The sequence below is a fragment of the Melopsittacus undulatus genome, chromosome 8, assembly GCF_012275295.1.
Source record: "Melopsittacus undulatus isolate bMelUnd1 chromosome 8, bMelUnd1.mat.Z, whole genome shotgun sequence".
Classification (NCBI taxonomy): Eukaryota; Metazoa; Chordata; class Aves; order Psittaciformes; family Psittaculidae; genus Melopsittacus; species Melopsittacus undulatus.
The window spans coordinates 20,546,799-20,561,867 of record NC_047534.1 but is presented as its reverse complement, the minus strand read 5'-3'; the positions used below and the strand labels follow the sequence as shown (position 1 = coordinate 20,561,867).

Sequence of the window (15,069 nt, the reverse complement as noted above, 5' to 3'; positions counted from 1 at the left end):
ATTCTTTTCCCCTCTCCCCCATTTTTTGTTTCTTTCTCTAATTCCAGTTTTTTCAGACTTCTTTTAGGAAATGCATATTATTTACAATATTTCCTTATAGGAATCCTATCTGTTCTTGTAGTGTTTTCATCGAGGTAACTAGCAGTAAAGCTTTAGCCCCAACATAATAGCAGTAAAGCTTTAGCCCCAGTACATAAAATGTATTCTTCCCTAGTGGGAAGATGGTTGAATTTCAATTAGAAACTAACATTTCAATTCAACAACATCCCCCTCCCCCTACACACAGTCCCCATCCACCACCCCTGCTTCAAATTCTCCAGGCTGAAGATAACATGGCAGTTTAAATCTTTTTAGTAAACTGGAAAAACTTGAACTGAACATTAACTCCCCTTTTTGATGAGAATAACTTGACTGCTCGTCATTAGGAAGAGTTTCAGGCCATAAAACCTGTATTGAAACCCAAGATGAAAAAAAAAAAAATAGAAGATGCTTGATCTCTTTTTATGCTTCTCATTTGAGTTAACACTATGGTGAAAAAAACAGATTGGGATTGCAGGGTCAAGGAGAAGTACACAAAATGAACTAACATGTATTATAGTAGTGTGGAAAGAGTGCTGTTGCCTTGCCACTGCTGTTAACTCTATGATTTTTCCTGCTCCCCAGATTTCTGCCATTATAGTGCATCCCAATTATGACCCTATATTACTTGACTCTGACATTGCTATCATAAAACTCTTGGACAAAGCCAGAATCAGCAGTCGTGTTCAACCCATTTGCTTGTCATCTTCTCATGACTTGACTTCATCCACAGAGGATTTAAAAATAACGGTTACTGGCTGGAAAGTACTGGCTGATATTAAAGATCCTGGATACAAGAATGACACAATCCGCATGGGAGCTGTTCGGATGGTGGATTCACTGTTATGTGAGCAACAGTATGAGGATAATGGGATACAAGTCAGCATTACCGACAGCATGTTCTGTGCCAAACGAGACCACACCACCTTTTCTAATATCTGCCCTGCAGAGACTGGTGGGATTGCAGCCATAACTTTGCCAGGAAAAGCATCTTCTGAGCTAAGGTGGCACCTGATGGGATTAGTGAGCTGGGGTTACGATAAATCTTGCAGCCTAGAACTCTACAGTGGCTATACCAAAGCTCTTCCTTTCAAAGACTGGATTGAGAAGAATCTGAAATAAAAAGCCATGTCTGGAAATGGCATTTTACAGCTATCGTAATATCTCTCTAAGTCTCTGCTGCATTAGGCTTCTTATCCCAGTCATGAGTCACATGTGGGATAAGGTTAAGGCAGACAGCCTGGTAATTTGTCCTAGGATCAGGTGTTCCATCAGGTTACTTTTACTCAACCCATGACAGAGGGTCTTAGTGCATGAGAAGTTTTGCCATATTTTGCCTGCCTCCCCTGGTGGGAGGATGATGCTCTGCTCCTTAGTCTGACACACAGAAACAGGACAGCAAATTCTGACTGAAACTCATCTGTAGTGTGGAGTCCCCTAGAGAAAGCAACAGCAAGCCTCTCCCAAGGATCCATGTGAGCAGATTGAGAGGCTGGAAAAGAGTAGCCTGAATTCATTACGATAGATGAGCTTGTTATGGGGTGTGCTCTCTGTATTGCCATAGTACAATGTAATCTTTTTCCCTCCCAAGTACTTTACACATTTAAATAAACCATGGTTTGTTTTTTTTTTAACCTACATATCTATGTCTGACATTATGCAGATTCCTTGTTGCTTTACCTGTGTCACACTCAAGGGACTCTCTACTGCTCTTGTCTGTTTGCATGTGACTCTCACCTAGGACTCTTCAGGCACACTGAAATGCAGAATTAGCACAAAATTCAATTACTACATAAATAGCCACTTTTTTCATTTTTTTTTAAACCCTAATACATCCAGTGCTACTATTGTTGCACATGATCCATTGCAATGAAATGTACAGGGGAGTTCTCTCCCACTTGTATCTTGAATAGATGAAATCCTGAAACATGCTTTTAAAAACATTTTTCCATGTAGATTATTTCAAAGAAAGACTTGTGAAAAGCTCAGAAGAACTTGATTCACATACTGTTGTGGCAAAACAACTCTTCTGCAGCTCTTCAGGGTGAAGAACAATGTCCTTCCTTGCCCTTTGCAGAGGTTTTTCTTCACCAGACTGTTGACATTGAAATATAAGATTCTCCCATTGGGCATGTTGTGCAGCAGAGAGACTTTGGTGTTCTTGTGGTCCTTAATAACTTCTCCTTTTCATTAAGTCATTCTCTATTCAGTTGTGGCTAAAGATTAGAGACAAGCATTAGTAAAAGTTGGGGAGGAGAGACGGGAACGTCTTCCATAAGTAATGACTCCTGGATAAGCCATCTCTGACACCGTGGTGTTTGTCAGGCCTCCAAATTATTACAGTGGTCAAAGCAGCTCACAGCAATAGCTGCATGTCAAGGCTGGGGCTCTGATGAAAGTATTTAGTACTCTCACCAAAAAGGACTCAGCCCCTGAAGATGTATTGTAGCCTACTGCACTGCTATGGCAATTGTAAGATAACAATTCTGATTGCAGCTGCAGTTCTCTGATGCTGCAAAATCTTGTGAAGAGTTTCTCAGCATTCAGTAGTTTCCACCTAGTTTTGAATATGAAAATTGGTGCTAAAAGAACAATTACTACTGGATGTCACTCCATGTAATTTATTTTTTGATTTCCTGGGCAGAAAGACTTAATGCATTATGGTTTTTCACTTTTCTTATTTTCACTGGCAACAGGACCTGGGATGATGTTGCTTGAAACAAAAAGTTTAAGGGCCACAACTAAAGTGTATTGCTTCTCTTTATTTTGTTTCCCTGCCTCTTTCTGCCAGGAGATTATGCTTGGCTGTCAAACTATGTGGCAACAACAGCACCAAAAAATCATAATTAAATGTGAAAAATAAGATATGTTTTATTCCTCTGCTGGGAGGAACATGTGCCAGTGAATGTGTGGTACTCCCCTGCTGACAGAAGGGGTTAAAGGAAATTAGGAGACAGTTTTGGCAAGAGCAGATTTGCAGAAAGTCAACATGTGTTTCCTCCCCACAGTATCAATGATTAGATTGAGAAAGGAATAGAACTGTTTACTGCAGTCTGGCTTGCCCAGTCAGAGATCTTCTGTGACGACATTAAATCAGTCTCTACACTCTAACAGTTAAGGGAAATTATCTTCTAAAACAGAAATCATAAAGGTCTGTGAGCTGGTTCTTTTCTCAGTCATGACTCCATGAGTGCACTGCTCTCCATAACATTACTCTTCTCCACTGCTACAACTGAGAGAAGCCTTAGATGTGGGACGTTTTTTCCTCTCAGATTTGTCCAGCAGAGTACTTGGCAGTTCATGCCCATCTGCAAAAGTCTCTCTTAATTCTAGCTTTAGCTCTCATGCTTTTCCTTTTACTAAAGATCAACCATGCCTGGTGTTACTGATCCTCTTAACTCCTCCTTGGTATTGAATCACATCCCCATTTGGCTTCAAACCACTCACAGATCTGGCAAGGAATAGCTGAAAGTTTCTGGGCAACAATACAGCTGATCACTGGTTGTGTATAAAATAAAAGTATGTTCTTGAAGAGAAACTTGCAGGAATTAATGAAAATCACAGGAGCTTGTGACAGCTGTGCGTGCTCTTTTTACAGTCATGATACTCTTCAAGAAAACAGAAGCAAGAAGTGGTCAGGCTATCTTCAACCCTAGGATTCAGATTTCAATATAGTCTTTTATAGAAAGATGAATTGCCTGTAGCATTTGGTTCTACTTCTGAGCCTCAATGATTTTGGAATGCTAGATTCAATTCTGGCTAATCTCTAAATTCAAACACAACATTTTTATCTCTGTTGTTGTGTGACATATCATGGAATCATAGAATGGTTTGGGTTGGAAGGGACCTTAAAGCTCATCTAATTCCACACCCCTGCCATGGGCAGGGACACCTTCCACCAGACCAGGTTGCTCAAAATAGAGATGAATGTTTGGAAAAATCCAATCTGTGAGAAGGAATCACTAATCCCTTTGATAGCTAGGGTCTGCTTCTGAAATGCAAAGCTATTTCAAACATCTCTTTCTAAACAGGTGAGGATCTAGGCCATCTGTCTGGGAGAAGGGTGTGAAACAGCACAACTTGGATAGCAACACATCTTCCCTCTGAGGAAGAGCTGTGCATTCTGGAAAGGCACTGAAGATGTTGCTATGAAAGAAAACCAAATGAGAGCCAAACCACTTTCTGCATTCTTACCCTCTCAAATGGATCTATACTTCTCCCTTTGTATGTATTTGGGGATGGGGGTGTATTAAATTCCTTCCAAAAGCCAGGGTGCTTAGCTGAAAAATAAAACTGCAAGGCAACAGACATACTGAATACATGCTCTTATCACGCATACCTCTGTGCCTCTAACGGAATTGCCCAGGAAACTTGTTTCCCTTGAAAACCTAAGTCCATGGTAAGTTCGCAGGAAAAAAAAGTGTATTTGATTAGGATGAGGGAATGCATGCTAATCTGCATCCTGCCGTTAATAAGGACAGGATCCGCATGGTTGCAGGAAAGGCATCCTAGGGGAGTGGAAGCAGTGGGCAGGGTCAGGCAGTCTTCGCTCCATGGTGCATCCCCTGCAGCCTTGTGGCTCTGTATTGTGAAAGTGGGATTCCTGCATGGCTGTTGGGGCAGAGAGAACATGCAATGGAAGAAATTTTGGCTCCCTGTGAAACAGGACATCAGGTTCAGAGAATCATAGACCGGTTTGGGTTGGAAGGGACCTTAAAGATCAACATGACACAGGCAGGGACAACTTCCACCAGACCACGTTGCTCCAAGCCCTGTCCAACCTGGCCTTGAACACTGCCAGGAATGGGGCAGCCGCTGCTTCTCTGGGCACCCTGTGCCAGGGCCTCATCAACCTCACAGGGAAGAACTTCTTCTTAATGTCTCATCTCAATCTCCCCTTTGTCAGGTTAAAGCCATTCCCCCTTGTCCTGTCACTGCAGACCCTTGTCAAAAGCCCCTCTCCAGATTTCTTGTTGGCACTGGAGCTGCTCTAAGGTCTCCCCATAGCCTTCTCTTCTCCAGGCTGAACGAGCCCAGCTCTCTCCTCCTGTCTGCATAGCAGAGCTGCTACAACCCCTGGAGCATCTCTGTGGCCTCCTCTGGCCTTTCTCCAATAGATCCATGTCCCTCTTGTGTTGTCCCCAGAGAAGACAGCACCGAGGCTGTCAGGAGGAGCCTCAGCTGCGGGAAACGGAAGCCGAGGTTCACGGCAGTGCCCTGACACGCCACGAGCGGCCCGTGCTACAGCACCGGAGCGCACTTGCTGAAAAGCCAACTTTCCACCCCACGCTGCAATCACAGCGGTGCCTCCGCGGGGCCCCGTTGCTCCGGCCTGGACCCGGCAGGTGGGGCCACCGCGGCGGCGCCTCTCCGGCAGGGGGCAGCACCGCCTCGCTACGCAGGGCAGGGCCGGGCCGGGCAGGGTCCCCTCGCTCCGGTGCAGCTCCTGTCACCCTCACCAGGGCCCCCGGGTGCTGCTGCTGCGGTCAGCACCCGGCACTAGGCCGTCGAGACAGCACGGCTCTCGCGAAGGGCTGGACGGGCCTCGGGAGGCTGCAGCCGCCGCGGCGTGGCGGGGCAGGTGCCTCGGCTGCGGGATCGCGGAGTGCCGACCGCTCGCTCAGCAGAGGAAATGCGGCGGCAACCGGACACCCCCGGGAGTTGTGTGTGTATTGGACTCGCTCCTCCCCGCCGCTCCCGGCCGGCTACCCCGAGTCCCATTGCGGAGGGCTGGGCCTGCCCCAAGGAGGCGGTGGCGGTCGGCAGCGAGTGCGGCAGGTCGCGGTGGGCAGCACCCGACCCTCCCCCTGCGAGGGGCTCCCCCCGCTCCACCCTCTGCCCGCTGCTGGCAAGGAGCGGTTGGGGGCATTTATAGGAGTAACAAAGCTCGTGATGTCAGCCTGCGCCTAAAATAGAGAGGGATTGACTGCAAATCCACGGCTCCGGGGCTAAAACCTTCCAATCCAGCCTCCGCCAGCGCCGCGCCGGTGTGAGACACCCCCACCCCGCGCACACACAGACACGCGGACAGACACACACCCCGCGGCGAGGGGAGGGCGCCGCGGACCGCAGCCCAGGTGCCCGCTCCTCCTCCTTTTCCTCCTCTTCCTCCTCCTCCTCCTCTGGCCGGCGGGCACTGTTGGTCCCCGGGGCACGGCGAGCCCGGCGGGGCGGGGGAGCGGCGGGGAGCGGAGCTGCCGGATCCTCGCCCTGCGGAGCCCCCAAGGATTACAAGGAATTGCGTGCTCCTTCGCAGCCGCGAACGAGGGCTACCCCAGAGAGCCAGCCTCCTCCTGCCCAAAATAACCCCTCGGACTTCCGAGAACACAGGGGGACTTTCGGGACCATGGCATCGACGGAAGGGTGAGGGCGACTGTCTGCGGGGAGGGAGGTAACAGGAGGGTGGAGGGTGGTCCGGCATTGTGCTTTGGATAACAGTTTCCAGGTATCTGCTTCATTGTTAGTCCTCGTCCTTCCCTAACGGAGTAATTCAAAGAGCGAGAGGGAAGGAGAAGCGGACTAACCCCATTTAGGAGACCGAGAAAGAGAGGGGGAAAAAAAGAATTTAAAATATGAGCAACTGGAAAGGTTCTGTTTTTCCTCCCACCACTTCTTTATTTAACCCCTGGAGGGCAGATCGAGCTTATACCACCTGCCTGGAAGAAGAAGACAAGTGAATGGTGAACTCAGGTGGAGGTGGAAGCAGCTTCCTAAATATTATAATAATAATAATGAAAATAATCAATAGTTCAGGAAGAGCTGGGGAGCTGTTCCCCCACCCGCCTCTCAAGCAGGCAACAAACAAATCCAACTTCTCAAGGAGTTTTGCAATTTTGCAGTTTTGTGCCAAATGCATGACAGTGTTAGCAAGAGAACTGCTGTGAAGGGTGAAGGGTTATACAAGAGGCTTTAAAGAAAAGCAAACACAGTTCAAGCCCTGGTAGTGTCCCTGGGAAGGAAACCCTTCTCCATACCCCTGACAAGATCAGCCACTTGGTCGCTTTGTTGGGTCTGGGGGCTTTTTTGGTTTATTGGGAGTAAGAAAGAAAAGGAAATGTTTCTTTGATCTCTGGTTGCCCTCTTACAATACTCGCTAGTATTAGAGTGTGTTTGGTGTGAGCCTCCGCCTTATCCCTGGATGTTGTCAGGTTGTATCAGCATGATCTACTCTGGATAGGACTCTCTCAGGGCAAAGGGCAGAAGGAAGCTCTGTTTATGTTGCTTCTCTGTCTCTTGGGCTGAAAGACTCGCTGAGCTGATTTAAATAACCTGGCACGTGTCTGTGAAGGTGTGCGCGCAAGTGTCCCATTACCTGGACTAAGGAAGGAGCTGGCTCTCTGCGAAGCGGCTGCTGAGCAGTTGGCTTGGCAGGAGTGGAAGGCTGCAAAGTGTAAGCTTTGGCTGCTGAGGAGGACAATGCCTCAGGTGTGGCAGAGGGCAGATCTGTGGGGCCCTTCTGGCTCTTCATGGGACTGGGACAAAGGGAACCAACTTACTGTTTGCTGCTGCTGCTTTGCCTTTCTGGGAAATTTCTGCTCCAGATCTGTACCTCCTTGTTCAGTAGCAGCCTAGCAGTTCAATCTGCCCTGTAGCATTTCCTCTCAACAAACTCACTTAACTAGGTACAGTCAACAAATATTGACAGCCACAAAGAAGAAGCTCAGAGATGGAAGAATCAGCCTACATCCATAAGGTTGGAGCTCAGTCTTCTCTGTTCCTGCTGTATGCTTGGGCTACCACAATTTTCACACCCCACTGGTGCTCTGATCACAGAAGTTGGCTGTAGATGTCTCTGCTTGTTTCAGACCACTGGGGAAATGTGGCACCTGTTGTGCGGGGGTTTAATAAGAGGAGATGTGACAAGAGGTGGCTGTGTTTGTGGGATTGTCAGTTTTGGATGCAAGGAAGTTTTAAATGGTTGTAGAAAGAGAGATTGTTGTAAAAGAAGCAGACTGAACAGGTGAGCTAAAAAAGAAAGGCTTCTGCAGATGCACACCTTTCTTTTCCTTAGTGGACAGAGCTAAATTGTCAGGGTGAGAAAAGAAACAATAAGTTTAAGCTTTGCTTTCAAACTTTTTAGGAAACTTACGGAGTCCAAGACAGCTGAAACTGTTTATTTGGTATGATTCAACTAGTGCTGAGCCATAGTTGAAGGAGGTGTGGAGAAGCTGAGTGGGAAGCTTTTCACTTGCCAGTCCCTTTTTACCAGTGAGAACTTCTTCCAAAACTGAGCTGTTATCTTTCCTTCCCCTCAGGTAAAATGCTGAGGATGGAGATAAGCTTCACACTCTGTCCTAAAGGTCAGCAAACTCAGTCACTATATGGATCCTCAGGGAAAGTAATACTGACCAGACCTGTTCCAGAAGGGCTTTCCACCAGCACTGGCACAATGGAAGAGGCAGCAAAAAGTGCCCACTGCTGCAAGCAGGGCAGTGTATCTCAGACACACACAGGTACATGGAAAAAGACCTGCTGGAGGTGGGAACACAGTGTTCGCACTCCAGGTTTATCTCTAGTGGCTGTTAGGATGTTCAGGGTTAAGTTCAGGATTTATTCCATGTTAGTGGAAATCCAGTGTATATAAAGGCTTTATTTTGTTGTGATAGAACTACTCCAGCCGCTTCTACAGTGTGTTATTTCTCTTCTAACAGGGGAGCTTACATAAAATCCCTAAAGCTGTTGGGATGTGACAGGAGACCTGGCAAAAAGCAAAAGGCCCTGATGTGTACACAGAGGGAGGCAAATCCATATACCATGGTTAAGAAGCAGTGGTCACTTAGAGCCAGAATTTGCTAGGAAAGATTTCCTTGTCTGCACCTCTCCAGTGATTTTTTTTTTTTTAATTTCAGTGTCTTATTTGGTTAAGGTCATCCATGTATGGAAGTTTGCTGCCCAAATCTTTCTGTTCCAAGAGGATGGTGGACAACAGGAAGCTTCAATTGGTTGATAAGGAGAAAAGAAATGTCCCCAACATGGCAAAATCAGACCCGTGTGTCCTCTGGGTCTACCTTGACATAGTTCCAGCTAGTGGGGCTTTGGCTTACTGGTGAATACGTTGTATCTTGACTGTGAAGTCTACCTTTATCAAAATCCCTGGATACAGATCTCATTTCCAAGATGGATTTTTGGTGGTTATTGGGTGTTGGAAACAGAAAACAGCTGGTTCAAGGAGGAAGGACTAGAGTTGGGTGTTGACACTGTTCAGGGTTGCTCAGTTTTATGTGCTCTGTTTAAACGTCCTCTGCTGGCCATGACTGCAGGCACTGTGGTGCTGCTGGGAGAAGTGGCCTTCTGATCTATGCTAGCATTGCTTTTCCTGCGTCCTTAACGTGGTTCTAAGATGCAGTGACATCAGTTCATAGTCATGGATTGTGATGCTGGCGTATTTCTCAGTATGTGGTAGGTTGAACCTGTGGAGACCTACCATAGCGGAGCATTTTAACATTTCCTTTGCTTTTATGGGGTCTGAGAGGACCTAAAGGTTAAGTGAGGTGGACTCTGATTCAATTTATGCCCATGCTTGCCTTCAGGCTTTGAGCTAAGTCCTGAGCACCTTGCTTCACATGGTTTGTTATGGCTCTCATCTCTCTTTAATGTCACTATTTCAAAAGGGAAAGGATGAAACACCTTGCTACTGTTAAAAACCTACCAAACAACCCACTTTTGTATAACCTAGACATAGGTTTTAGATGTTAAATCGGAATGTGACTTTGTAACTCAGATATTAAAACCTTGAGTATTTAAATTATTTATGTGATTTTACCTGTTTGAGTGATGCTGATTGAGGTGCTCTAAAAATCTACAGGTGTTGTTTATATTTTGTATACCTTTGAAGAGTGGGAATTTCAGGTGTGACGTTTGGGTTTGGGGCTGTTCCTTAAAGAATATAGCCACTAGGAGACACTATCACAGCATTTTTAGCAGTAAATTAAACACAGGCAGAGCAGGTGTGTCTGAGCCAGGAGCAAAACCCTCTGCTTGCAGGTCAGCCTTGGAGCAGTCCCACCATGGCTTTGGCCAGGTAGCCTTCTCCCAGTTCACAGGCACTATTAGGAAGCTACAGAGATTCCTGTCTTCATATTTGACTTTATCAGTATCTCATTAACAAGAAACAAACAAACAATGCTGTGGTCCATTCCTCCTTTCCAACCTTGATTGTTCCTACATTCTGTATGTACTCTCTATCTTCATCTCAAGTTTCACTGTCTCTGATGCTATAGATCATGGGTATGGTTTGTCGGTACTACCTGATCACCAAACAATACGAGTTTCGTCCAGATCAGGGAGCCTATGATTTGATTTCTCTAAAATTAGACATAGCATGTGGTGTGGAATGTACACAGGTTTTATGCTGGCTGTAGAAAGATGGTTATCAGTCAATTAAAGTTTATGCAGGAGGCACAAATAATACATACTTTACCTGGCATCCAGCCCTGTGGATGTGAAGTTGACCTGTCAACATTTCTTTAACAAAGTTGAACCTTAAGAATTAATTCATTATACAGGATTAGTGTTTTAGTCATGTGGCTGTGGCGGGTTTAGATCTTGGAGCAGGAGTCCTAAAGCCATTTGCCAAGCCTAAAGCTGCATTGTCAAAACAAAGCCTGGAAGAGAGATTGGCTGCATGTATTATATGCCTAGCCCAGAGACAGCAGGACACACCTGGTGAACCAGAAAGGCTAGCTTAGCATTTCATGGAAAGGTTCAGGCACCTGCATAGGATAGTGGGCTTTCAGGATCTGCCACAACATGTACAACGAGCACAGATTTCTTGTAATCTGAATTCTTACTCTGTAATTTACTCACAAAATTCGTCTAAATAGAAATCTGATGAAATGTGCTGGTGCAAATGTTTAGATACTTCAGAGGATGAAATCCTCTAATTGCTGTTACTTTTATGCAGGATTTGTTACTTTCATGCAGCACCGACTAGGGATGGAGAATACTTGATCCTATGTTCTTTCTTCAGCATTTTGTGGGACAGATGGAGTGGATGTAGCCTATTAATTAGACGTATCAGCTGGGGCTGTGACCTCATTTCACTGCTGTCCATTGAAAATCTCTCATTGATTACAATAACATAGAATTAGGCTCTACAGAAGATAATTTATGTTCCTTAAAATGCATCTGGTGACATAATAGTTCTCATAGCCCCAAACTTCAGTTTGGCCTTCAGCTGCACTTTCAAAAGGAAGTTGTCACCTAGACATTAACTTACTTTTTCTACATATCCAGATTCTTATGTAGGTGCACAAGGAATAAAAGACTCCTTAGAAAGTCTACAGGGGTTTGGTAATCCTGAACTTTCTGGAAAAAGCATATTAGATTAGAATCACAGACTGGTTTGTGCTGGCTCAGAATGATCCGGATGAGAAATACATTGTTCATTTTGTCAGCACACACCGGTTGTCCTGTACTGTGGTCATTCTTTGACCACAGTGGCATTGTGGTGTCTCACAGCAGTACTGTGGGTCTCTAATAAGCATTGTCATTTTAGTGAGGTCTTGCAGATCAGCCCACCAAAGTAATTGCCTCCATTTAGCACTACAGCTGTCCTGCAGATGCATAGGTAATGCTGCTTTTAATTCTTACAGCATCAGTTTCTTTCTGTGTCCAGTTAATATACTTCATATGTTCTAAATCTCCTTGTTGGCCAATGCTTTTTCTCATGTTGCTGATATTTCTCTACTCAGAATTATTAGCATTGTCTTGGCAATGCTGAATTTCCTTGGTTCATAGACCTCTGGCCTCCAATATACCAGTTTCCTAGGACTCGTTTCTTCTTTTTTGTATGAGGTTTGGTGAAGTCTATCTGAAACTAATTGATTTTTTTTTTTGAAGTCTGACTTTCCAGAGCAACTGCTGCTAATAGACAAAGGCTGAAAGGGGATAGTGCTTCCTTAAAAAATGGTTAATGTTTTCAAAAGTTTTGCCTTACTGTGAGATAAATCAGAGAATCACAGACTGGTTTAGTTTGAAAAGAACCCTACGATCATCAAGTTCCAACCCCCTGCCATGGGCAGGGACACCTTCCACTAGGGCACGTTGCCCAGATAAGCACATATGTACACTCTCTTGCATGGGTGTACATGCAGATGTGTATGTACAAGTGCACTGAGAGCGCAGCGTACAAAGCAGTACTGTACTAGCAAATTACTGCATGTAATTTTTCTCCTTCATCTTCCTGTTTCCCCTTGATCTACAGGCTTCCCTTCCCCAGCCCAATCTGTTGCAATTTAGAGCAATTAATTGTATGAGTTCTTGAAAACACTGACTAGATCTGTCAAATACATTGTCTCGGTTATTGTCTATCTGCTAATGAAACCTCCTCTCTTGCCAAGTCAGTACAATATTTCACACTTTTAGCCTCTGGCTTATTAGTTTAAAATGCTGTTTCCAGAGGCACTCAAGCAATAAAAGTAAGTGTGTTTTTATATATTTAATCCTACTTCTATTTAATGTCAAAGCCTCTCAGTGTACATAAAGTTTTAAGACAATTTGCTACAACAGAGGTCTTGGCACTTGGGTGAGATAACAGACTAGGTTCAAAAGTGATCGTATTTTCTAACTTTTACCCAGAACATATTTGATCCTGTGTATGCAATTCCAAACTGGGGACCCTTACCAGGAAGAAAACAACCAAGACATAAAAGAATTAAGGCACACCCCAGCTAATCGTAGGCATCTTTACAAGAATGGTATGAAATTCACGCAGTATTTCACGGTCACTGACATGTCTGAGAAATTAAATTAATTGAAGTGTTTTAAAGAAAAGAAGGCAGAGGGGAAATTGAAAAAATTAGAAATATATATAATTTTTACTTTTAAAAAATGTTTAGTTTTAGCCCAAACATTTTTATTTCAAGCCTATTTTACAACTGAAAAAAGGCCAATGAAAAAAAAGAATACTAAGATGAAGTAGGTGCTCCAATACAAAGGAAAACACTTCATTGTGTATTCAGGACACAGTTTGGTTGACTAAAACAGTATTTGTCTTTTTTGTGTTTTGGTTTGTTTGTTTGTTTTAAGTTTTGCTGACAAACTTAGAACGTATCTTTTTTAGTGAGATAGCTACTGATCTATTTCTTGTCTTAAAAAAAACAACCAAAACCCAACAAAACACCAATTAAAAATTAGTATTTTTTTTCAGGCTGCTTTCAGATCTGTAGCCATTTTAACTATTCTCTCAACATGACTTAAACTCAGGGTTATTCCTGTAGCATTTAAATTTAAATATAATCACAAAATCACAAATTGGTTTGGGTTGGAAGGGACCTTAAAGCTCATCCAGTTCCAACCCCCTGCCATGGGCAGGGACACCTTCCACCAGACCAGGTTTCTCCAAGCCCTGTCCAACCTGGCCTCAAACACTGCCAGGGATGGGGCAGCCACAGCTTCTCTGGGCACCCTGTGCCAGCGCCTCAGCACCCTCACAGGGAAGAACTTCTGCCTAATATCTCAATCTCCCCTCTGTCAGGTTAAAGCCATTCCCCCTTTTCCTGTAATTCTCTAAGTGAAGTATTTGTATAATTTTAGACACCACTCTAGTTCCATCAGGGGGTTGGAGCTAGATGATCTCCAAGGTTTCTTCCAACCCAAATCATTCTATATGTAACATGTAACTGGGAATATCAGAATGAACTAGAAGCTCTCCAGAGATCACTTGCAACCTTACATGTTCTGAGATTCTGTATACGGCAAGTACACAGTGTGTAGCTGTCCCAGTGCAGTGTCTTCCATCGCAGTTCTTGGGTATGGCTGTGATGCTATGCATAGCTGGCACATCATTCCATACTACACTATGTCCATGGTGCTTATTTTTCATGAGGTTAGCATCAAGCTATGTATACATGAATAGTAGTCCAACTCAACAGGAATAGTTGTCCTGGTAAGTCCACGCAACACTGATTAGTATGTGGAGAGCCTTAGGTATGCTTATAGAGTGCATTTCCTGGTATAGCTGAACGCAAAAGTCATTCAGTGCATCTGCCCCAACATAGCTCTGCAATGTAGTGTAGTAGATGGACTTCATCAGGAAGTTCACTCCAGAAGCTTGCTCGTTTTTCAGACTAAATTGCTAATACAAGTTCACCTGCAGGTAAGTGATCTCCACTGGGCAGGTTCCTGAAAGATTCTTGCCGTCTCCTGGATACTCATGTGCATAGCAGCAATGCAGCCACAAGCTGAGATGCTGCCTTGGCCTGCTGAGATTTTTGGTAGTGAACAGTACATGGTGTGCTTGTCCTGAGGAGCACAGACGGGACAAAGCATGGCTGGAGGTAAAACATAGTCTCCAGTTGTACAGAATATGAAAGCTTCTATTGCAAATTCGTGCCACGTGTGCAGCTCTTGGCCCCATACAAGGCAGGAGTAGCATACTGAGTATGTATATATGTACCCTTGACAGGCTGGGAGAGCTAGGCTTGTTCAGCCTGGACAAGAGAAGGCCCTGGGGAGACCTTAGAGAAACTTCCAGTGCCTAAAAGGATAGACAAGAAATGTGAAGAGGGGCTTTTGACAAGGGCCTGTAGTGACAGGACAAGGGGAATGGCTTTAAGCTGACACAGAGGAGACTGAGAATAGATATTAGGCAGAAGTTCTTCCCTGTGAGGGTGCTGAGGCACTGGCACAGGGTGCCCAGAGAAGCTGTGGCTGCCCCATCCCTGGCAGTGTTCAAGGCCAGGTTGGATGGGCATTTGAGCAGCATGGTCTAGTGGAAGGTGTCCCTGCCTGTGGCAGGGGGTTGGAACTGGATGAGCTTTAAGGTCCCTTCCGACTCAAACTAGCCTGTGATTCTGTAAATCTATGTACATTTGTAGGACACTTCCTCTGAGGCAGAAACCTGTCTCATTAATGGAGCATCTGGTTCTTTTCATGTAAGAACTGCTCTTGCTATAGTAACTGGTAAAAGATTGCCCTTAAAAGCACACACGTATCTAAACACATGTCATCCCCACACATGCACGCATACGGGAATTAATTAACACCTGG

At 44.9% G+C, this 15,069-nt stretch overlaps 2 protein-coding genes across 2 annotated transcripts in view; both read left to right on the top strand.

The window, feature by feature from the left end:
• PAMR1 (peptidase domain containing associated with muscle regeneration 1) overlaps positions 1–1,678 on the top strand; it is a 53,222-nt gene extending 51,544 nt beyond the window's left edge. The window contains exon 12 of the mRNA XM_031050339.2: positions 664–1,678. Coding sequence (XP_030906199.2) covers positions 664–1,200 — 537 coding nt within the window. The 3' untranslated portion in view covers positions 1,201–1,678. The remainder of the gene's footprint in view (positions 1–663) is intronic.
• A 4,728-nt stretch (positions 1,679–6,406) lies between these two features.
• The window catches only part of SLC1A2 (solute carrier family 1 member 2), a 75,246-nt gene continuing 66,583 nt past the window's right edge, over positions 6,407–15,069 (top strand). Inside the window, exon 1 of the mRNA XM_005150618.4 lies at positions 6,407–6,441. Within this exon, the coding sequence (XP_005150675.2) occupies positions 6,425–6,441 (17 nt within the window). The 5' untranslated portion in view covers positions 6,407–6,424. The remainder of the gene's footprint in view (positions 6,442–15,069) is intronic.